The sequence below is a fragment of the Lolium rigidum genome, chromosome 6, assembly GCF_022539505.1.
Source record: "Lolium rigidum isolate FL_2022 chromosome 6, APGP_CSIRO_Lrig_0.1, whole genome shotgun sequence".
Lineage (NCBI taxonomy): Eukaryota > Viridiplantae > Streptophyta > Magnoliopsida > Poales > Poaceae > Lolium > Lolium rigidum.
Window position 1 is genome coordinate 68006672 of NC_061513.1, and position 17141 is coordinate 68023812.

At 45.5% G+C, this 17141-nt stretch overlaps 2 protein-coding genes across 2 annotated transcripts; one reads left to right on the plus strand and one right to left on the minus strand.

The window, feature by feature from the left end:
* The first annotated feature begins 2021 nt into the window (after positions 1-2021).
* On the plus strand, positions 2022-7028 carry LOC124667943. The gene is made up of 6 exons (XM_047205165.1): positions 2022-2226; positions 2613-2812; positions 3080-3525; positions 3647-3757; positions 5725-6051; positions 6592-7028. Exons 1-4 carry the CDS (start codon positions 2022-2024, stop codon positions 3702-3704), a joined length of 909 nt encoding a protein of 302 aa, XP_047061121.1. The 3' UTR covers positions 3705-3757; positions 5725-6051; positions 6592-7028.
* LOC124667942 (two-pore potassium channel 3-like) lies at positions 4015-6138 on the minus strand. Its single transcript, XM_047205164.1, has 2 exons — positions 4998-6138; positions 4015-4297 (listed from the first exon to the last, which is right to left on the minus strand). The coding sequence occupies exons 1-2, from the start codon at positions 6062-6064 to the stop codon at positions 4153-4155; spliced, it is 1212 nt and encodes a 403-aa protein (XP_047061120.1). The 5' UTR covers positions 6065-6138; the 3' UTR covers positions 4015-4152.
* Positions 7029-17141: the final 10113 nt, after the last annotated feature.

Genomic DNA, 17141 nt, shown 5'->3' on the forward strand with positions numbered 1-17141 from the left:
GACTCTTATCCCTTTCAAACTTAATAGATTGGAGGATTCTAGCAATTCCGGCGGGTAAAATGAAGCAGACGTGGGACGGTCTGATTGGTTGCCCGCACCGGTTTTCTCCATTTCTTTTACTCGCGTGTAACTTGGCCTAACAACTACCGCATGAGTAGAAGCGTGGTTTAGGCTAACGTTGTAACTATATTTAGATGCTAGCAATTTTACTTGTACTCGAGTGGATAAACGAGAGGCGGTTTGATTGGTAGGCTATGCACATTAAGGAGGGTTGTGGTCAACTAAAATAGTTCAATCATAATCATCTCTAATTTGCCTAACTATTTATCGATTTGAGATAAAGTCTACATGCAAAAGATGTGCCTCGATGTTGTGATTTCATCCTCGTAATTGGTTCGTTGTTTCGCCGAAACTCGGTTTCATGTTCTTTTTGAGCCCTTTGTGAATGAGTTTTGTTAAATTTTCACACACAATCGACCATTTCGAAATTATTTCGGAGAGTAGTTTCACCTCACCATTTCACACTATTTTCATGTTTAAAATTTTCGGTTTCAACATTCGTAAACGCATAGATCTACAACTATGTACAATGTACTAGAAAGGCATAGATATACTCGTATACGAATATCAAAATGGAAAACTACCAATACAAAAGTCGTGCACGAGCAGTGAGATGAAGCTACTTCTCCAAAGAATTTTGAAACGCGTGAATGGTTACGATAATTTTAACTAAATTCGGTTAAAAAGGGTTCAAAGGGAACACGAAGTTGTAATTCAAATACTCCACGAAACCAAACACCGCTTGTGGAAATTGATTTGTAGCATCAATATATATCTTTTTCGTGTTCAACATATTTCAAACCGATCCACCGTTTTGTAGACCAGCGAGGATTAAAATGATGCAGATTAGTGGCAATGTTACCTTGACATGCTTGTATGCATTCAGTCAGAAATGACTCACATTTGCGCTCGATAGAGCCTCACTACGGGAAAATATGTCTTTGCCGTGCAACTATTTGCACGGCAAAGGGCACTATATGCACGGCAAAGGCTTTGCCGTGCGGGAACACACGGCAAAGATCGCACGGCAATGCCATCGACGGCAAAGGCTTCTTTGCCGTGTGACTCGCCAACGTTGCACGGCAAAGGCTTTGCCGTGTGATGCCGCACGGCAAAGGTCGCTTCTTTGCCGTGTGCCAAACATGTTTTATCTAAAAAAGGCCCAAATTGGTTGGTCGATCCGGGAATCGAACCTAGGACGCATAGTAGGGAAAGCATGCGACCTTGCCACCGGGCTAAGTGTTTATTTGTTGATAACTATACCACGCCACATCTTTTGAGATGAGAAGAAATCCAGTTTTTACATCTTTGCCGTGCGCTTACACTAGGCAAAGGCTGCTTTGCCGTGCGTTTGTTAAAAACACTAGGCAAAGGCTGCTTTGCCGTGCGCCAACGTTACACGGCAATGCCTAACACCTTTACCGTGCACCGAATCTTTGCCGTGCGGTGTGTTGGGCCATTGCCGTGTACATTTCTTTGCCGTGCGGCCTCTTCCGTCATTGCCGTGAATCGTATCTTTACCGTGCGCTCGTGTCTATTTTTCCCGTGGCCAAGATCTTTGCCGTGCGTTTTTATCTGTGCGCACGGCAAAGAAATCTTTACCGTGCGGGAACACACGGCAAAGAAAGGATGCACGGCAACGCCTATTTTTCCCGTAGTGCCTGATCACGGATAAACGGCCGTTCTTCTTGGACTAACCTTTTCCTGCATCTGAACTGCTTTAAAAATCGTGCTATACATGGAACCTTGTTCGAATGTCCGTTTTTTTGTCCAAATGATGATTGAAAACGGATTGCAAGCTAGCGATCACGCCCAGAGCATTTACGTGGATAAACACTCTACTACGGTTTGACGTCTTCACAGGCGGATTACGTAGTTTTGTATTTCCGCTTTCGGAGGTAAGGCCGTTTCGCTTGGCCGGTGCGGTGCCGCGGCGAGGGCTGTGACCTGTGGGAGAGGAGATGGCCTTCGCGTCGTTGCTAGTGGCGACGCTACCTCCCCCGCCTACTGCCGCGGGGGCATGGTGGCGGCGCGCAAGGGCGACTCCTCGGCGGTTCGTCCTGGCGGCTTCTAGCCGAGGCGGCGGCTCGGTCCCGCCGACGTTCGAGCTCCTGCGGGAGCAGCTCCTCCAACTCCACGCCGAAGCCGACCTGACCCAGTCCAAAGGTATACATATTCCTGGACTCCCGTCTTTGTTACTGTGAACGATTGGCTGTTACTCTTTCGGAGATTGGAATGGCGAATCCACACTTCCACAGGAGGAACTTATCTATTTTTAATCTACAAATTTGTGCTAGTAAATTGCAGACAAAGTTTGTGATTCCAAAGATTACAGTATGACACATCGATCTCCACTAGTTGTCTTCCCAACTGAAGACTCACACTCACTGTATGAGTCTAGCGCTTTTTGGATACGGGTACAACTACAACCTGGAAGTTCTATGATATCTGTTGCATTGCACGAGTGAAAACTTATGTTTTTGCTGTAATACTCAAGGTGCACAAGTGCACATCATCCTTGTTGAAAAATTGACTGTATTTTGTTCTTGTAGAAAATAGCGCTAGGGTACGGCTTGTGCGGTTGACTGAGGCCGCGGAGAATCTAAAGAAAAGAGCCGCTGTCAGTGTCCGGATGGGCAAAGAGAACGAGGCAGTGGACTTACTTGTGCAAAAGAAGAAGTTGACGAAAGCATTGGAGAACATAAAAGAGCGCATTGAGCTGCTTGACAAGCTTTCCACAAAGCTTAGTGAGGTAACGACATGTTCTTTTATCATCGTGCTATATATGATATTTTAGTTTCTAAATTTAATATATCTTGATATCTTTTTTAACTTGTGCCAAAAACGCATGATGCATTCATAGTCATACTTAGACAATTTCATACTGTTGTGGCAATTTTGCTGATTGCATCAAGTGTGACTTTACAAGTTTTTCTCACGTTACGAGTATACCACACCCACTCATTAGCCTTTTAAAAAAAATCATCCATCTATGTATCTGAAACTTTATTTTATCCAGGCTATTTCTGTGAAGCAAAATTTGTTAATTGAACACACATTGCGTCCCGGGATGCCTAATGGTGAAGACTCCAATGATGAGATAAGAGTTTTCTCTGGCGAGGTTGATGCTGGGGTAGATGGGACTGAATCTCTTCCCAAATCAGTTGAAAAGGGGTCTTTTGTGGTATATTCAAACTTGGCTGGCGAATCTGACAAAAATGAACCTATGATGGCTGATAGCTTCACATTTTCCGAGGATCGTGACCCAACAAGCAGCACGAAGGATTGTGATACATATGATGATTTTGTACAGCATATTGATTCAGAGCTGAATTCATTAGAATGTGAAATAGAGCAGTACATCAATTCCCAATTATCAACAGATGTGGACATTCAGCAGTCGATAAATGGCAAATGGCACAAATTGTCAACTGTATTGAAGCTTATAACTGAAACTAGAGAAAGGTGAGTCTTGAAGGGGGAGCATGATCAGTTCAGAATGCATTAATTTCTCTTTTGTGTTTGGCAGTTTTTGTGTGACGCACCAAATAGGCTTGAGCTTCGTTACAGTATTTAAAATTTGCAGGATTGCGAAGATTTTGGATAATACAGTAAGTGAGACTGGATCTGATGGCTTGAGATGATGATAAACCAGAAAATATTGAGTTCATAGTATCTAGCCCTGCCCCTTTCAATGGTAAGCTGCTTAATTGCTTCAGTTACACTGCACAAATCTATTACTATAGTCAGGTCTTTCTTGTATCCTTAATTACATATCTATACAATCCGGGTGAGGAATATGTAAGAAACCTTGAAGCTGTGGCTGCTACTGAGTTCATCCAGACAGCTTTTGGACTTTTAGTTCAACCACATTACAAGAATATACAACGTCAAGTTCAATTGTATACCACAATGTACGATTCCAAGATCAACTGTAATAGACAGTTTTCCAAGTACTTGTAAAGTTGTAATGTGAAATGCTATTAAATAGGTTACAAATACTTGTGCTGGTTTTGATAACTAGTTAACAAAGTATCAGACAGTATCTATGTTTTTGGTACGGGATATTTCTCTACTTTACATAATAAATAATCATAAATTTACAATTATGTCAGCAAGCGCAACATTTCCACATTTGGCAAGGCCTAGCTGATCAAACTGGTCTGAGATCACTGTCATGTCTTTCTCATCGATCTTCCCCATCTCTTTCAGCTTGTAGATCAAAAAGTCTGATTTACTGTTGCAAAGGGACAAATGCATCACACATTAATGACTAAGTAGCTTAATTTAATATAGAAGGCACAGTTGCTCTGTAATGAAATGAAACATAATGACATACTTTTGAATTAATCTAATAGAAAAAAGAAGAAATTGTGATGAACTGATGAGAAGTAATTGCCATGTGAGATTGTGAGGTCTTAATGCATATCACAAGTATCTGGTTTTGCCCGTGTACAACAACCAAAGAGTATTAACCCCCTTTCTCCATTTCTGGCATATTTTAAGGAGAAAAGGTCACCCTTGTCATATTTTCTTTACACATAAAAGGTTCTAACAGTTAAGTCATTGGAACTCTTGAATTTTGTTGCACAACATTAATGCATTCTCTAGAGTCAGGATGATATCTCGTGTACCCATGAAGGTAGTAGTGACATACATATGCAGGATACCTTTGTAGATTTTCTATACTTAAATGTCTTCTAAAATAATATATTCACCATCTTTTTGTTGTATTTACTGTTTCCTTCCGCATTTGGTAAAAGGAATGACAAATTATTAGCTCTTTGTTGTGCAACAAATTAACGAAGACAAATCATCAGATAAAATTGACTTCCTCATAAGGAAAGAGGACGAGGTAATCATTAAATTCAAGACAAGCAGTAAACTATAAGCGCATCTTAAGTACAGGTTCTTGACACGAGAAAAATTTACAATACCTTACAGATGCATCCTGATCATCTGCAGCAAGTGGCTCATTGTCCATTTTCTTCTGGAGGATCCATTTAGTAGTTCGTCTGTTCCTTCTTTCCATCCTTAGATCTGTTAGGAACAAGAATGCTTTGCCAACTGCCAAAGTGCTCACCAACAAACAAATGGTCGCAGAGAGTCTTCCGGCTGTTGTTGAGAAGCCATAATCCCCATATCCAACTGTTGTCACAGAAATGACTGATAAATAGAAGCTGTCAATCCAATTTAGGCCTTCCACCTCATGTACTATGATTGTACAAACTGAGATAGATCCCGCAACAACGCCTAGTGCAAGTATTACTTTCATCTTCCCTCTTGACCTTTTATTTTCAGCATCAATCATGTAGGTGTCAAATACCTTGTTAAGCTTATTATCATCCATTGTGCTAAGTAGGATTGTTCTCTGCTTGTCAAGCACATTCGTCAACAGCCCGTTTAACATAATGTCAACAAAGCGAACACCTATTAGTAGAAACAAGCATGTGAACACCTTTGTGAAGGTTGTACAAGGGACTATGTCACCATACCCAATGGTGCACAAGCTTATGATGGTGAAGTAAAGACCATCCACTAACTTAAACGTGGATTTTCCCTTGAAGCCTTCAACATTTGTCATGTACACAATGACTCCTATTGAGATGTATAGGATGACACTAACAATAGCCTGCCTTGTAACTGATGGTGCGTATTGTGCAGCACAACTTTGCTCATCGAGGTCATGTGCACAGGGAGCTTCTTTGATTGATGTGAACATAGAAGGTGAAGAACGCACCCGCTGTAAAGTCCGTGCGGACACTATGTTGGTGTTTTCTCTAGTGGCTGGAGGATGAATGGTGGCACTGGAGTTACCTTTGACGTTACTCTTTGGATGAAAGGAAGTTTCACACCTGTTTGGGACATCACAGGATTTGCTTCCGTCTTGCTTTGAAGTAGAGTGCTTTTGATCTCTGTGGACTAGTGGAAGCAAAGGCTCTTCCATGGAAGACATTTTTGAGCTTGGATTCATGAGCTTGCAGCTCTCAGGTTGGGCTATCATCACTTTATAGCTTTACTGGTTTCGCTGAGACCTTGATGATGCAAGTGGTAACCATCAGGCAGCCAACGACGGATGTACACTTCCCTTTGTTACTGATATCATAGGATCTTGAAACATATCATTCTTATTTATTGCAGCATTTAGATCATGTAGTTTCTAGTATCTTGCATAGTAGCTGATACAAGAGGCAACTCATGAAAGGGAAAGGAAGGGTGGGCTTACTCCTTTCGTATCCACAGCTTTCTTTTAATATCAGAAACTGAATTGCTAGGCTCATTATAAAGCTAAACTAGATTTGCGATGCTGTGAATTCCCACTGCCAGTCTGTAATAACTCGTAACACACTTCTATGCTAACCATTGAAGATTTATAGTACGTTGACAATGCTGGCACTGAAGCAAGCGTGATCATCGTAGTTCCCTACTTCCCTGTGCTGTTGCAGGGATACTCATGCACCGTTTCGCCACTTGCTGCACGTGCACTGTTAGGTTCTCCTACATTAAATTTGGTGTTATATTTTGGTGCAGGTACCACTCGAGTAGTTGACAAATGACCATGACTTATCAACCTTCTGATCTTGCGAGTTGGTTTTCCGATCTCTGGGATGATCCATCGGATTTAAGGCAGTTCCATTGCCATATTCTGCAGGGCTTTGATCTGCAACTGGGATGAGGACATTTTTATTTCTTGTGGCACTGAGATCTTATTGTCGGCGAGTGAGGTATGGCTGCACCGACTGAAACCTTCTCGAGCTGAGGATGTTGATTAAAGAAAGTTGCCTCTGGATCATCTATGTCTCTTCGAGTGGTCGGTGTTTGGACAGTGATTATTCTGGGAAGAAAGCTGCAGGCAAAACTGTGCAACTTTTTCTAGATTTGACTGAAGACTGAAAGATTTAGATGTCCCGACAATCCATTCAAACTTATGACATAAATATGCACAATGAGACTGCGCCATGGGTATCTATGCTCACAGAGGTTTGAAGTTGAATTGTGTGCTGAACTGGATTTCTTAGGATAAACATATGTCGGTTGAAAATGGTTCTACTGAACTTTTCATCTCAATCTCAGAAACAACCTATCGAGATATTGGTGTGACACAAAGACTCAAAGAGGTACCTGAAGAAACCTTTTAGCTGAGGTGTTCTTCTCCACTCCACTGCCTAAACGGCCAGCAGAGCTGACTGCCGGGTGATTCCTCGCAGGACCATTGTGGGAGGCCTAAGCATCTTAGCTGAAATTGCCTCAATCTCATACGTTGCCTGAACCTTGAAAACGCTGTCCCATTTTCGTTGTGAAAACAGCATCTCAAGAGAAACCTGTACTGCCCAATCCAATCGGCCAAACAGCCACGTCAATCTACACATACATGGTACAGTACATGCAATCCAAGTGCTTATGAAATTTTCAAGGCAGGAAACTACTTTCACAATTCTGTCAGTACTCAGTACATCACGCTACTATTGCTCTGAAGTTCAGCGTCCCTCTACTCCTTGGTAAAGTCATGATCATCCAGCACAGAAGTTACAGCTGGATTAGAGCATCTCCACCGGGCGCCTTCGATAGCGGCCCCAATAGCGATTTTGGGGCCAGGAGCGAACATGGGCTCACACCGGCGCGCCTCATACGGTGTCGGCGATTTTCGGAGCCCGATAGAAGCGTTGGCAACCCCGTGCCGGCCCCTTGGCCAAGAGCGCGAATCGGGCGCGCCGGCGCCTCGCGAGGCGGAAAATTTTGGGCGTGGGAGCCGCCTGTCAATGATGCCAGGGCGCCGCGCGGGATATTTTACAGCCATGACGCTCCCGCCACGACGCCGCGCGGGAAATTCTCCCGCCACGACACCGCGCGGGAGGTTTCGCGCCTCGCCGGCGGTCTATATTATCCCTCCTCCCCTGCCTCATTGGTGCAAAAACCCTAGAAAAATAGCACAATGTTCGATTCGTGGGACGAGAAGGCGCTAGAGGCGGCCGTAGAAGTCGTGGAGGCGGACCCGCAACTCGCAGAGTATGAGGCGTGGGAGGAGGTGGTGCTAGCGGCGACCGTAGATACCTATGTCACGGATGAACGGCAGGGCCAGGAGGCGGAGTGGCGGCTGCGGGTGACCGAGGAGGCGCGGCGGGTGGCGCGGCGGGAGGTGGCGCGGCAGCGGGAGGAGGCGGAGCAGCGGCAGCGAGAGGAGGCGGAGCGGCTGGAGTTCCTGGAGGCGCGGCAGCGGCGGGAGGAGCTGACCCAGCACCGGTGGGAGGCGCGCCAGCAGAAGGGGTGGGAGGAGCTTGCGCTGCGGCGGTTTTAGCGGGAGGAGACGCAGATTCAGGAGGAAGTCTGCGAGCGGCGGCGTTTGGCGGAGATGCAGCTCCGCCTACATAGGCAGAAGTTGGATCACCGTCGGCGGCGGGAGGACCTGGAGCGACAGTTGCGTCAGGATGCGGTGGCCGCGGATAGAGCCGCCTACTTGACGTTCGTGGCGGAGAGAGCAGGGGAACATCGACGGAGGAGCAGGGGAGAGAGCACCGAAGAGAGCAGCGGGCGATCGTCCACCTCCATATAGCCAAGTGGCCAGTAGGTAGTAGGCTCGAGATAAAGCATGTTTCATATGTCATACGGGGTCGAGGAGTGAATAATATTTTACTTGGATTTGCCCGAAAATATTATTCATTTCCTCGATGCTGAATGATATTAAAATGAAACTCAAGTAAAAATATTTAGTTTGTGTTTCAAAAAATCTATCGAGGCCGCCGGTTTGGGGACGCCGGTGTGGGAACAGCTCCCCTAAATAGAAGATGCAGTGCCGATGCCCCCCATACGGAGGTGCCGGCGCCTCTACCAATGACTATTTGGGGGCCGCTGATGCTCTTACTGAACCAGTGTGTTATTTATGTTTCTGCTCAGATTTTATTTTGCAAGGCAGCAGCAATCTCAGTCAGTACCTCGCCATCGTCGTTTGCGTCTGGCGTCACATCGCTCTTTACCGTGGCCAAGGCCGACTGGCCCCATGGGCCGTCCCGGTACAGTCTATCATATCCAGCTAACTGCGAATCAATTGCACGTTAACCTGGCGGGCTAGGACAATTGGACTAGATATATTTGAATCTGGACAAATTTAAGTCAACTCTTTCTGACCGAGGGGATATTATTATAAGTCATCATGTGAACATAAATAAATGTTAAGGGTGGCTTAGATCGTTTAATTTGTATATCCAACCCTAGTTCGTGGTTTTTATATAATAGTGTAGTATGAACAGACGAATATTTTCAGTTGATGGGTTTAGACGTCGGTGTCTTAATTTGTGAAGAAAAGATCTCAGAGGTCGTTTGGTATCCATCATTTGGGTCTGGAATCCTGGAATTCATTTTGGAATTCCATAAGTGGGCTGTTTGGCTGCCACAGAATTGTGCTATCATTTCATTTATGAATTCCAGCAAAATGACTCCATGGGTAAACATGATTCCAAGCTGAAACCTGTCATTTGCAATTCTACTATGGAAGCCTCTACACATTCAATATTGAATTCTCATTGTCATTTGCAATTCCCGTGGCAACCAAACAAGTGTATATTTCTGAAATTACAATGTAAATGAAATGAATACATGTATTCATTTTAAAATGCTACAAACGAAATGAAAGCCTGACTTCCAAACGACCTCTCAGAGATTGTACATACGTGACATCCAGCAACGAATGATTGGGCTCCAAGCTCGAACGCTACGTGCGTGGGCGTTGGCAACAACAAACAAAAAGAGATTCCAATAGCCAGCGAATGACACCACTCCCACATGACAGGAAACAGAAGACACACAGCTGCGCGCGCTTCCTTCTAGAAGATCGTCGCGTCACGGAAAAACAAACTAACGGGTGATCGATCCTTGTCAGCGCGTACCACGATCAAAGTCAAATTACGGGATTATGAGTATGACCACAGACCACTGCAGGATCACGCTAGACCTTGCAGTCCAACCAGGGCCGGTACTAAGATTTCGAGGGTCCAGGGCGGAACTAGAGCCCGAGGCCCCTTAGTATATAAACCTACGGATAATAATGAATACATTTTTATACAAATAATTCTTGTCACATTCTATATGCTAAGCCACAAAAGGTTTCTTTGAGTCCAAGGGAGTAGCATTTCAACTGTTTAGATTTTCCTATTGAAATTGTTTGATTTACTATAGGATTCTAAAATTCCTTTGTGTTAATTCGTATTTTATTTCATAGGAATAAAATTGCATTAAGTGGAACATCTGGAAACACATGGCGTTTATAGTTTATGCAAAGAACAAAATACCATGATATATTCAATTTGTACAATTTTATTTCTAAAATTTGCCTCTTCAGAAATCCTGCCGATCAAAGAGGGTTCCGAAAATGAAAGTATTCCAACCTTCATTTTTTTTAATGCCAAGGCAGCGGCTATGACAATCAAAATCAATCGAGGCCGTTCCCAACGAGCGCGAATCGCAACTGAACCACCATTGAATCCTACCTACTCCGTCCTAATGCCCCGACATAGCAGGTTCATGTATAATTGTCAGAGAGAGAGAGAGAGAGAGAGTGATAGAGAGGAAGGACGTTCACCAGTTCTGGCCGGCGCCGCCGCGCATATGGTATCATCAACCGACGCACTCGAGCTATCTGAGGCCCGGATTTGACGAGCCTTTTTTCAATCCATCCGATCTATAGTAGAAAAGCATATCTCAGAGACTTAGCCTGGAAACACGCCCGCCTAGTCGTCTTCCGTCGCACATCACCTAGGCTTGCGTTCGAGTTCTGCTTATTTTGGACCGTCCCGATGTAGTACAGTACAGAGCACACCTGGAGGGCCCCTTGGTTTCACGGGCCCAGGGCGGCCGCCCCGCTCGCCCTGCCCCAGGACCGGGCCTGAGTCCAACACCTACTTAGTCAGTTACTCTCATCTTTTCATATTATTAGTTATCGTTGATTTAGTATAAACAAAAATAGTGTTTTATTTTCATGCTTTGGTAGACCTGTGTGCATACCACGCATGTGGACAGATGTTGCCGGAGCGTGCAGGCGATCGCGGAGTATCTGTAGTATATTACAGCGTGATCAACCAACAGATTATTTCTATTTCATATGGAGTATTAATAATTAACCTGAATGGAGGAATCTATGAGGACCAGGAGAATGATGCTATGGACGATCGATCGAGACGCTCTTGCCACCCCGATCGATACATATGTTGGTTAATTAATCCAGCTGGCTGGCCTGCCTTCCCACGCGTCCTTTATTCTGGGAGCGAAGCATGAAACCAAGCATCTGTGCTGGTTGGTGACTTGATGCCCAGCTGATCTGCGCGGAAACAGGGGGTGGAAGAATTTAAAATCCGGCTCACACCTGGTGCTACCCCGCCCCTTCACGTCGTATCTCAAAAAAATAAAAGCAGCATGCGAAGCATGATGAGGTTTTTCTACAAAACAAAATAACATCAATGCGTATACAGAGCGTTACAAGGAGTTCCCCGGATGCACATCCAGAATATACTTAAAAGTGTGTGACTATTTCTCAGTGACTGAGAATTAATTTGGTGCTTAGTTATATGATATCATTAAATCTCAGTTATAACTCATAAGTAGCATGAACCACAATTTAAATTAAATAGTGTAGAACTTGACTAAGCATGAAGCTAGTTTTCAGCTGGCTGAAACTAGCAAATTCCTACTAAAAAACTAACTAGAGAGAGCACTACCACTCTACGAGATGATTTAGCTAAAAGCATCTTCACTCGCCCTCCCAAAGACCCCCTAAGGGCATCTCCAACGGGGCGATCCAAACCGCGCCCGCGCGTCTGGATGGGTCCAACCGGACAAAAAAACGCGGCCCAGTGACCCATCCCTAAAACGGATGTCCCCGGCGTCCGGGACGACCCAAACCCGGCCCAAATCTGGGACGAGTTTGCGTGCCCGCGGACGCCGGATGCTGGTCGCTCGCGTCCTCCCCTTGTCCGCCCCTGGCCCGCCTGTCTGTCTCCCAAAACACATCTCCCGCCGCTCCGCCGCCAGCCAAGGACCGGCGATTTGGGAGAGGCGTCGACGCCGGCATAGGTCGCGGCCCCCCGCTGCTTTCGCCGCGTCGTAGCAGAGCCCGAGGACGCCGTCGCCGTCGCCGCTGTCCTCCCACCGTCGCCAGACCTCCCGCCGTTCGCAGCTGCGCCGTTGCCGCCGGAGGTGAGCTCTCGTGCACCGTGTTCGCAGACCGCAAGTCGGCCGAGACGGCCATGGCCTGCAGGTCCCTACGGACGCATTGGATGGCCTCCGCGTGCGAGGTGTTCGATGAAATGGGCATACTAAAATTTGTCCCTTTTCATCTGTAGATCATGGTGGACAGCGACGACGACTACTTCTTCAAGAACTTCATCGACACGTCGTCCGACGAGGACTCGGACGACGAATTTTTCACGGATGCTGCGCTGATCATCCACGATCACATTGTCTCGCAGATCCCCGTGCACCGGGGGTCCTTGCTGGGGCGCGCCACCGCCTTGGACCGCAAAAGAGAACGCGGCCACACCAGCTCTTCACCGATTACTTCCAACCCAAGGCATTGTACACGCCGGCCTTGTTTCGCCGTCGTTTTCGGATGTCCAGACCGTTGTTCCGCCGGATAATGGATGGCGTCAAGCTCTACGACGACTACTTCCACACGAAAGTGGATGCAATTGGCAAGGTAGGCCTCTCTTCGTACCAGAAATGCACGGCAGCGATTAGGATGCTTGCATATGGCGTTGCCGGTGATTTCGTAGATGAGTACACGCGCATGAGTGAGTCTACCGGCTTGGAAGCGATGTACAGGTTCTGCGGAGCCGTGATCGGTTCGTTCGGAGAACGATACCTCCGGCAACCTAATGCAGAGGACACAACTCGTCCGTTGTAAATCAACGCTTCCGGGGGTTTCTGGGATGCTTGGCAGCATAGATCGCATGCACTCGGGAGTGGAAGAACTGCCCCTTTGGTTGGCAGGGGGCATACAGTGGCCATTCTGAGGGGTGCACAGTCATTCTTGAAGCTGTTGCTTCACAGGATACATGGATTTGGCACTCATTCTTCGGAATGGCTGGCTCGCACAATGACATCAATGTGCTGCAGCGCTCTCCGGTGTTTGATAGGCTAGCGTACGGTCAGTCCCCTGATGTGGATTTTGAGATCAATGGTCACCACTACACCAAGGGGTACTACCTTGCCGATGGTATCTATCCACCTTGGGCTACACTTGTGAAGACAATCCGAAAACCCAACTCAGAGCAGGAGGCAAGGTTTGCCAAAGAGCAGGAGGCAGCCCGGAAAGATGTCGAGCGGGCGTTTGGCATCCTCCAAGCTCGTTGGGCTATCGTCAGACACCCCGCGCGAGCCCGGGATGTGCAAACTCTGTGGGAGGTGATGACCGCATGTGTAATCATGCATAACATGATTGTTGAGGTAGAGCGGGATGATTCACTCTATGATAATGACTGAGAGGGCCAGGGAGAGTTGGTTACTTCTCAAGGTGGCCCGGCATCATTCCAGGAAATTCTTCATGCACACCATAAAATTCGAGATCTAGCTGTACACAACCAGCTGCATGCAGATTTGATCGATCACGTCTGGCAGCATGTAGGCAACAATGCTGCAAACAACAATGATGAAGAAAATCCGAAAGCCTAGATCATTTGTATCGTTTTTTCATTTTTTTTGAATAATACTTTATCCTTGATTACGTGGACAATGTAATGTGTAATAAATTTTGAGCATTTGAACTATTTTATATATTTTCTACAATTTATTTTGTGTTTTTTATAGTGAATTTACAAGAAAAAGTACTGTACGGGGGCGCGACCCAAACCTGCCGCGTTGGGCGCAGGGCGCGACCCAAACGGACGCACGGACGCGGGGCTCCGTCCGCGCGTCCGCTCGGCCACCCAAACGGCCCAAAACGGACAGCCCAGCGCGTCCGTTTTGGTCGCCCGGTTGGAGATGCCCTAAAGCTGTAAAAGGGGGCGCCCATGCTAAAAATCGCGGGGACGTCGAATGGATCGAAAGTTGACATGGGCTAGCCTTGGCAGTGACATGTTGCCCACCTCGTCTCCCGAGGCGGTCAGACGACAACCACGCGGTGCCGCCGGTGTTCCAGCCTTTTACTTCCCACCATTTCCACCACTTCCCGCCTACATCTTCCCGTCATTTCCACCGCTATATGTACCCGCCGACCACCATTACCATTGCACATCTCTACTCCACATCTAAAAATTCCTCTCCCATGGCGCCCGACGATCCCACCTCCTCGTTGGAGAATGAGCGCCGGAGGCGTGCTGGTCTCACCCGCACCCCAAGGTGCAGCTTCCCGTGCGGCCATCACTCACTACTTCTACGTCGAGCTCACCCCCGAGTAGCGCATGGATCCCCGTTGGGATCCCGACAACGCCGCTACTTGGAACACCTTCTTCAATCGTCAGGAGATCGATGGAGCTCTCTAGGTAGGGGGGGGGGGGGTATGGGCCACCTCCGTGGACAACAACGAGGCTGTCCGCCTACTATGGTGGGGTGGCCGGACCCTCGAGGGTGTGATGAACCACATCTTGGCAGGCGACTACCCCCGCTTGCGATACCCTCACTTCCAGCCTTCTGAATTTATCTTTTAGGGCCAATCAGATCAAATTTTGGCCCAATCTCGGCCTATAAAATTTTAAACAAATTATGTACCAAGTAGATTTTTTTTCTCTGGAGAATCCATTAGAAGCGCCACCTTTTCATTTTGAAGCAGATAAATATTTACAACTAAATGCTCTTATGAAACATGTCACGCGTGTTAACTAGACATGTCTTACCGAAGAAATTATGTATCTTGTTGTTTCTGGAGAGGCAACGAACTACTCGTTGTTTATATTTTCTATGTAGCAGCATCGCGGTCTAGGGAGGCTGACATTGGGATCCATCATCTACCAGCATACCTCAAAGTTATAAAAAGGTAAAATTAAATAGAGGAGATTAAAAAAAAGGCAAGTATCCTACAATATCTATGGTAAAATAATCAACATATCACACGTTTTTTTTAAAGAGGCTGACAAATGGGACCCATCAACCAACAACGTGCCTCAAAGTTATAACAAGGTAAAATTGAATGGAAGGAGTCGGAAAAAAGGCAAGTTCCCGCAATATAACGGGTAAAAAATTCAAGATATCACAAGTTTCTTATATGACCACAATCATGTTGGATAGCTCATATGGTACTACATCTATGAAGAACAAGAGAGAAATAGATCAAGCTACTGTCGCAAACCCATAGTTCAGAGGTGGACTACTCCATTCTCTTCATCATGGTAATGATGGTGGAGATGTTGGAGAAGGTGGATCCCTCCGGCAACGGCTCCGGCGAAGTTTCCCCCTCCGATATTTGTTGATTCTAGCTCTGTTTTGGTGTTTCGTTGTTTCTACGGTGCTCCCCTCGAGGAAGCCTCTGGAAACCCTTTATATAGGGTTTTTAGGTCAGATGGAGTCCATGGGCGAAAGAATTAAGCGAATTGGAAGGTCGAGTAGGGAAAGGCACCAGGTGCCGCGCCCCCTGGTTGTGCGCGCCACCAGGGGAAATTTGGCCCTCCTTGCCCATCTCGTGAGATCAACGTGCTGGAGATGCTTCTCTTGATAAAATGGACATCCCCGAAATTCTAGCTTAATTTAAATTCGTTTAGGTCCCTACAAGTTAAAAATACACAAAAGAGAGTTTTCCTGTCCTGCTGAGTTGTAACCAAAATAAGGAGGATCTTTGGTAAATCTCCAACATTTAATATAAAACATGGATATAACATTATATATGTTGCAAATATGAGGAAATATGTGTAAACAAACTACAAAGTTCATGCATGCATTTTACATGCATTAGGGACCCATCAATCATCAGAGCCCCTCAACGTTTAAAAGGTAAAATCAAAAGAAATGATAAAAAAAGATAACTATCGCACGATATTAATGGTAAAAAAATAATTAAGATATCACATGTTTTTTGTACCTAGAGGCTGACATGAGAGACCTATCTACCAACAACGCCCACAACTTTCAAAATTTAAAATTAAACAGAAGGGGTCGAAAAAGGCAATTATCTCGTAATATCACGAGTAAAAAATAATCGAGATATCACATGTTTATTTTTTTACGTAGATGCTCACATTAGTGGCTTATCATCCTACCACGTTAGCAAGGCGGCAGGAGATCGAAGGAAAAGGTCAAGTAAGAATAAATCACGGGTAAAAACAAATTTAAGAAAGAAAACATTTATTGTTCATATAGGCTGACATATAGAACTCATCGGTCAGCAACTTCCATTGCGTTAACAAGTCGGTAGAGGATCGAAAGAAAAATTCAAGTAGGTCAAAATAAGAGGTAAGAATAATCCAAGGACAGAAATGTTTATTGTTTGGAGAGGCTGATATAAGGAACCTATGTGTCAGCAACCTCCTCAACGTTAACAAGGTAGCATGGGATTGAAAGAAAATTCCAAGTAGCCAGAAACAATGGGTCAAAAATAATTCGAGAAAGGAAGCATTAGTTGTACAGGGAGGCTGACATAGGAAACCCATCCTGTAGCATCAACCTTAACTTTAGAAATACGGCACGGGATCGAAGAAAACTCAATTAGCATAAATAAGAGGTTAGAGAAAACCCAAGAAAGAAAACGTTTACCTAACATATATGACCCATTTTGCAACGGCGTCGACAACCTTAACCAGGCGGTAGGTGAAAAAAAAAACTCAACTAGCCAGAAATCACGGGTTAAAAATAAATTCAAGAAAAGAAATCTATTGTTTAAAGGGCTGGCATCCGGGACCCATCTCCTAGCAGCGTTCTCAACATTAACAAGGAGGCAGGGGATCGGAAGAAAAAAAACGAGTAGCCAGAAATTATAGGGGTTAAAAGTTATCGAAGAAAGAAAATATTTATTATTCAATGAGGCTGGCATGAGGGACCCATTTGTCAGCAGACTTCTCAATGTTACAAAGGCGGCAGGGGATCGTAAGAAAAAGTCAAGTAGCTAGCCAGAAATCATGGGTAAAGAAAAGTCCAAGAAAGGAAAAAAATTATCGTTTCAGAGAGGATGA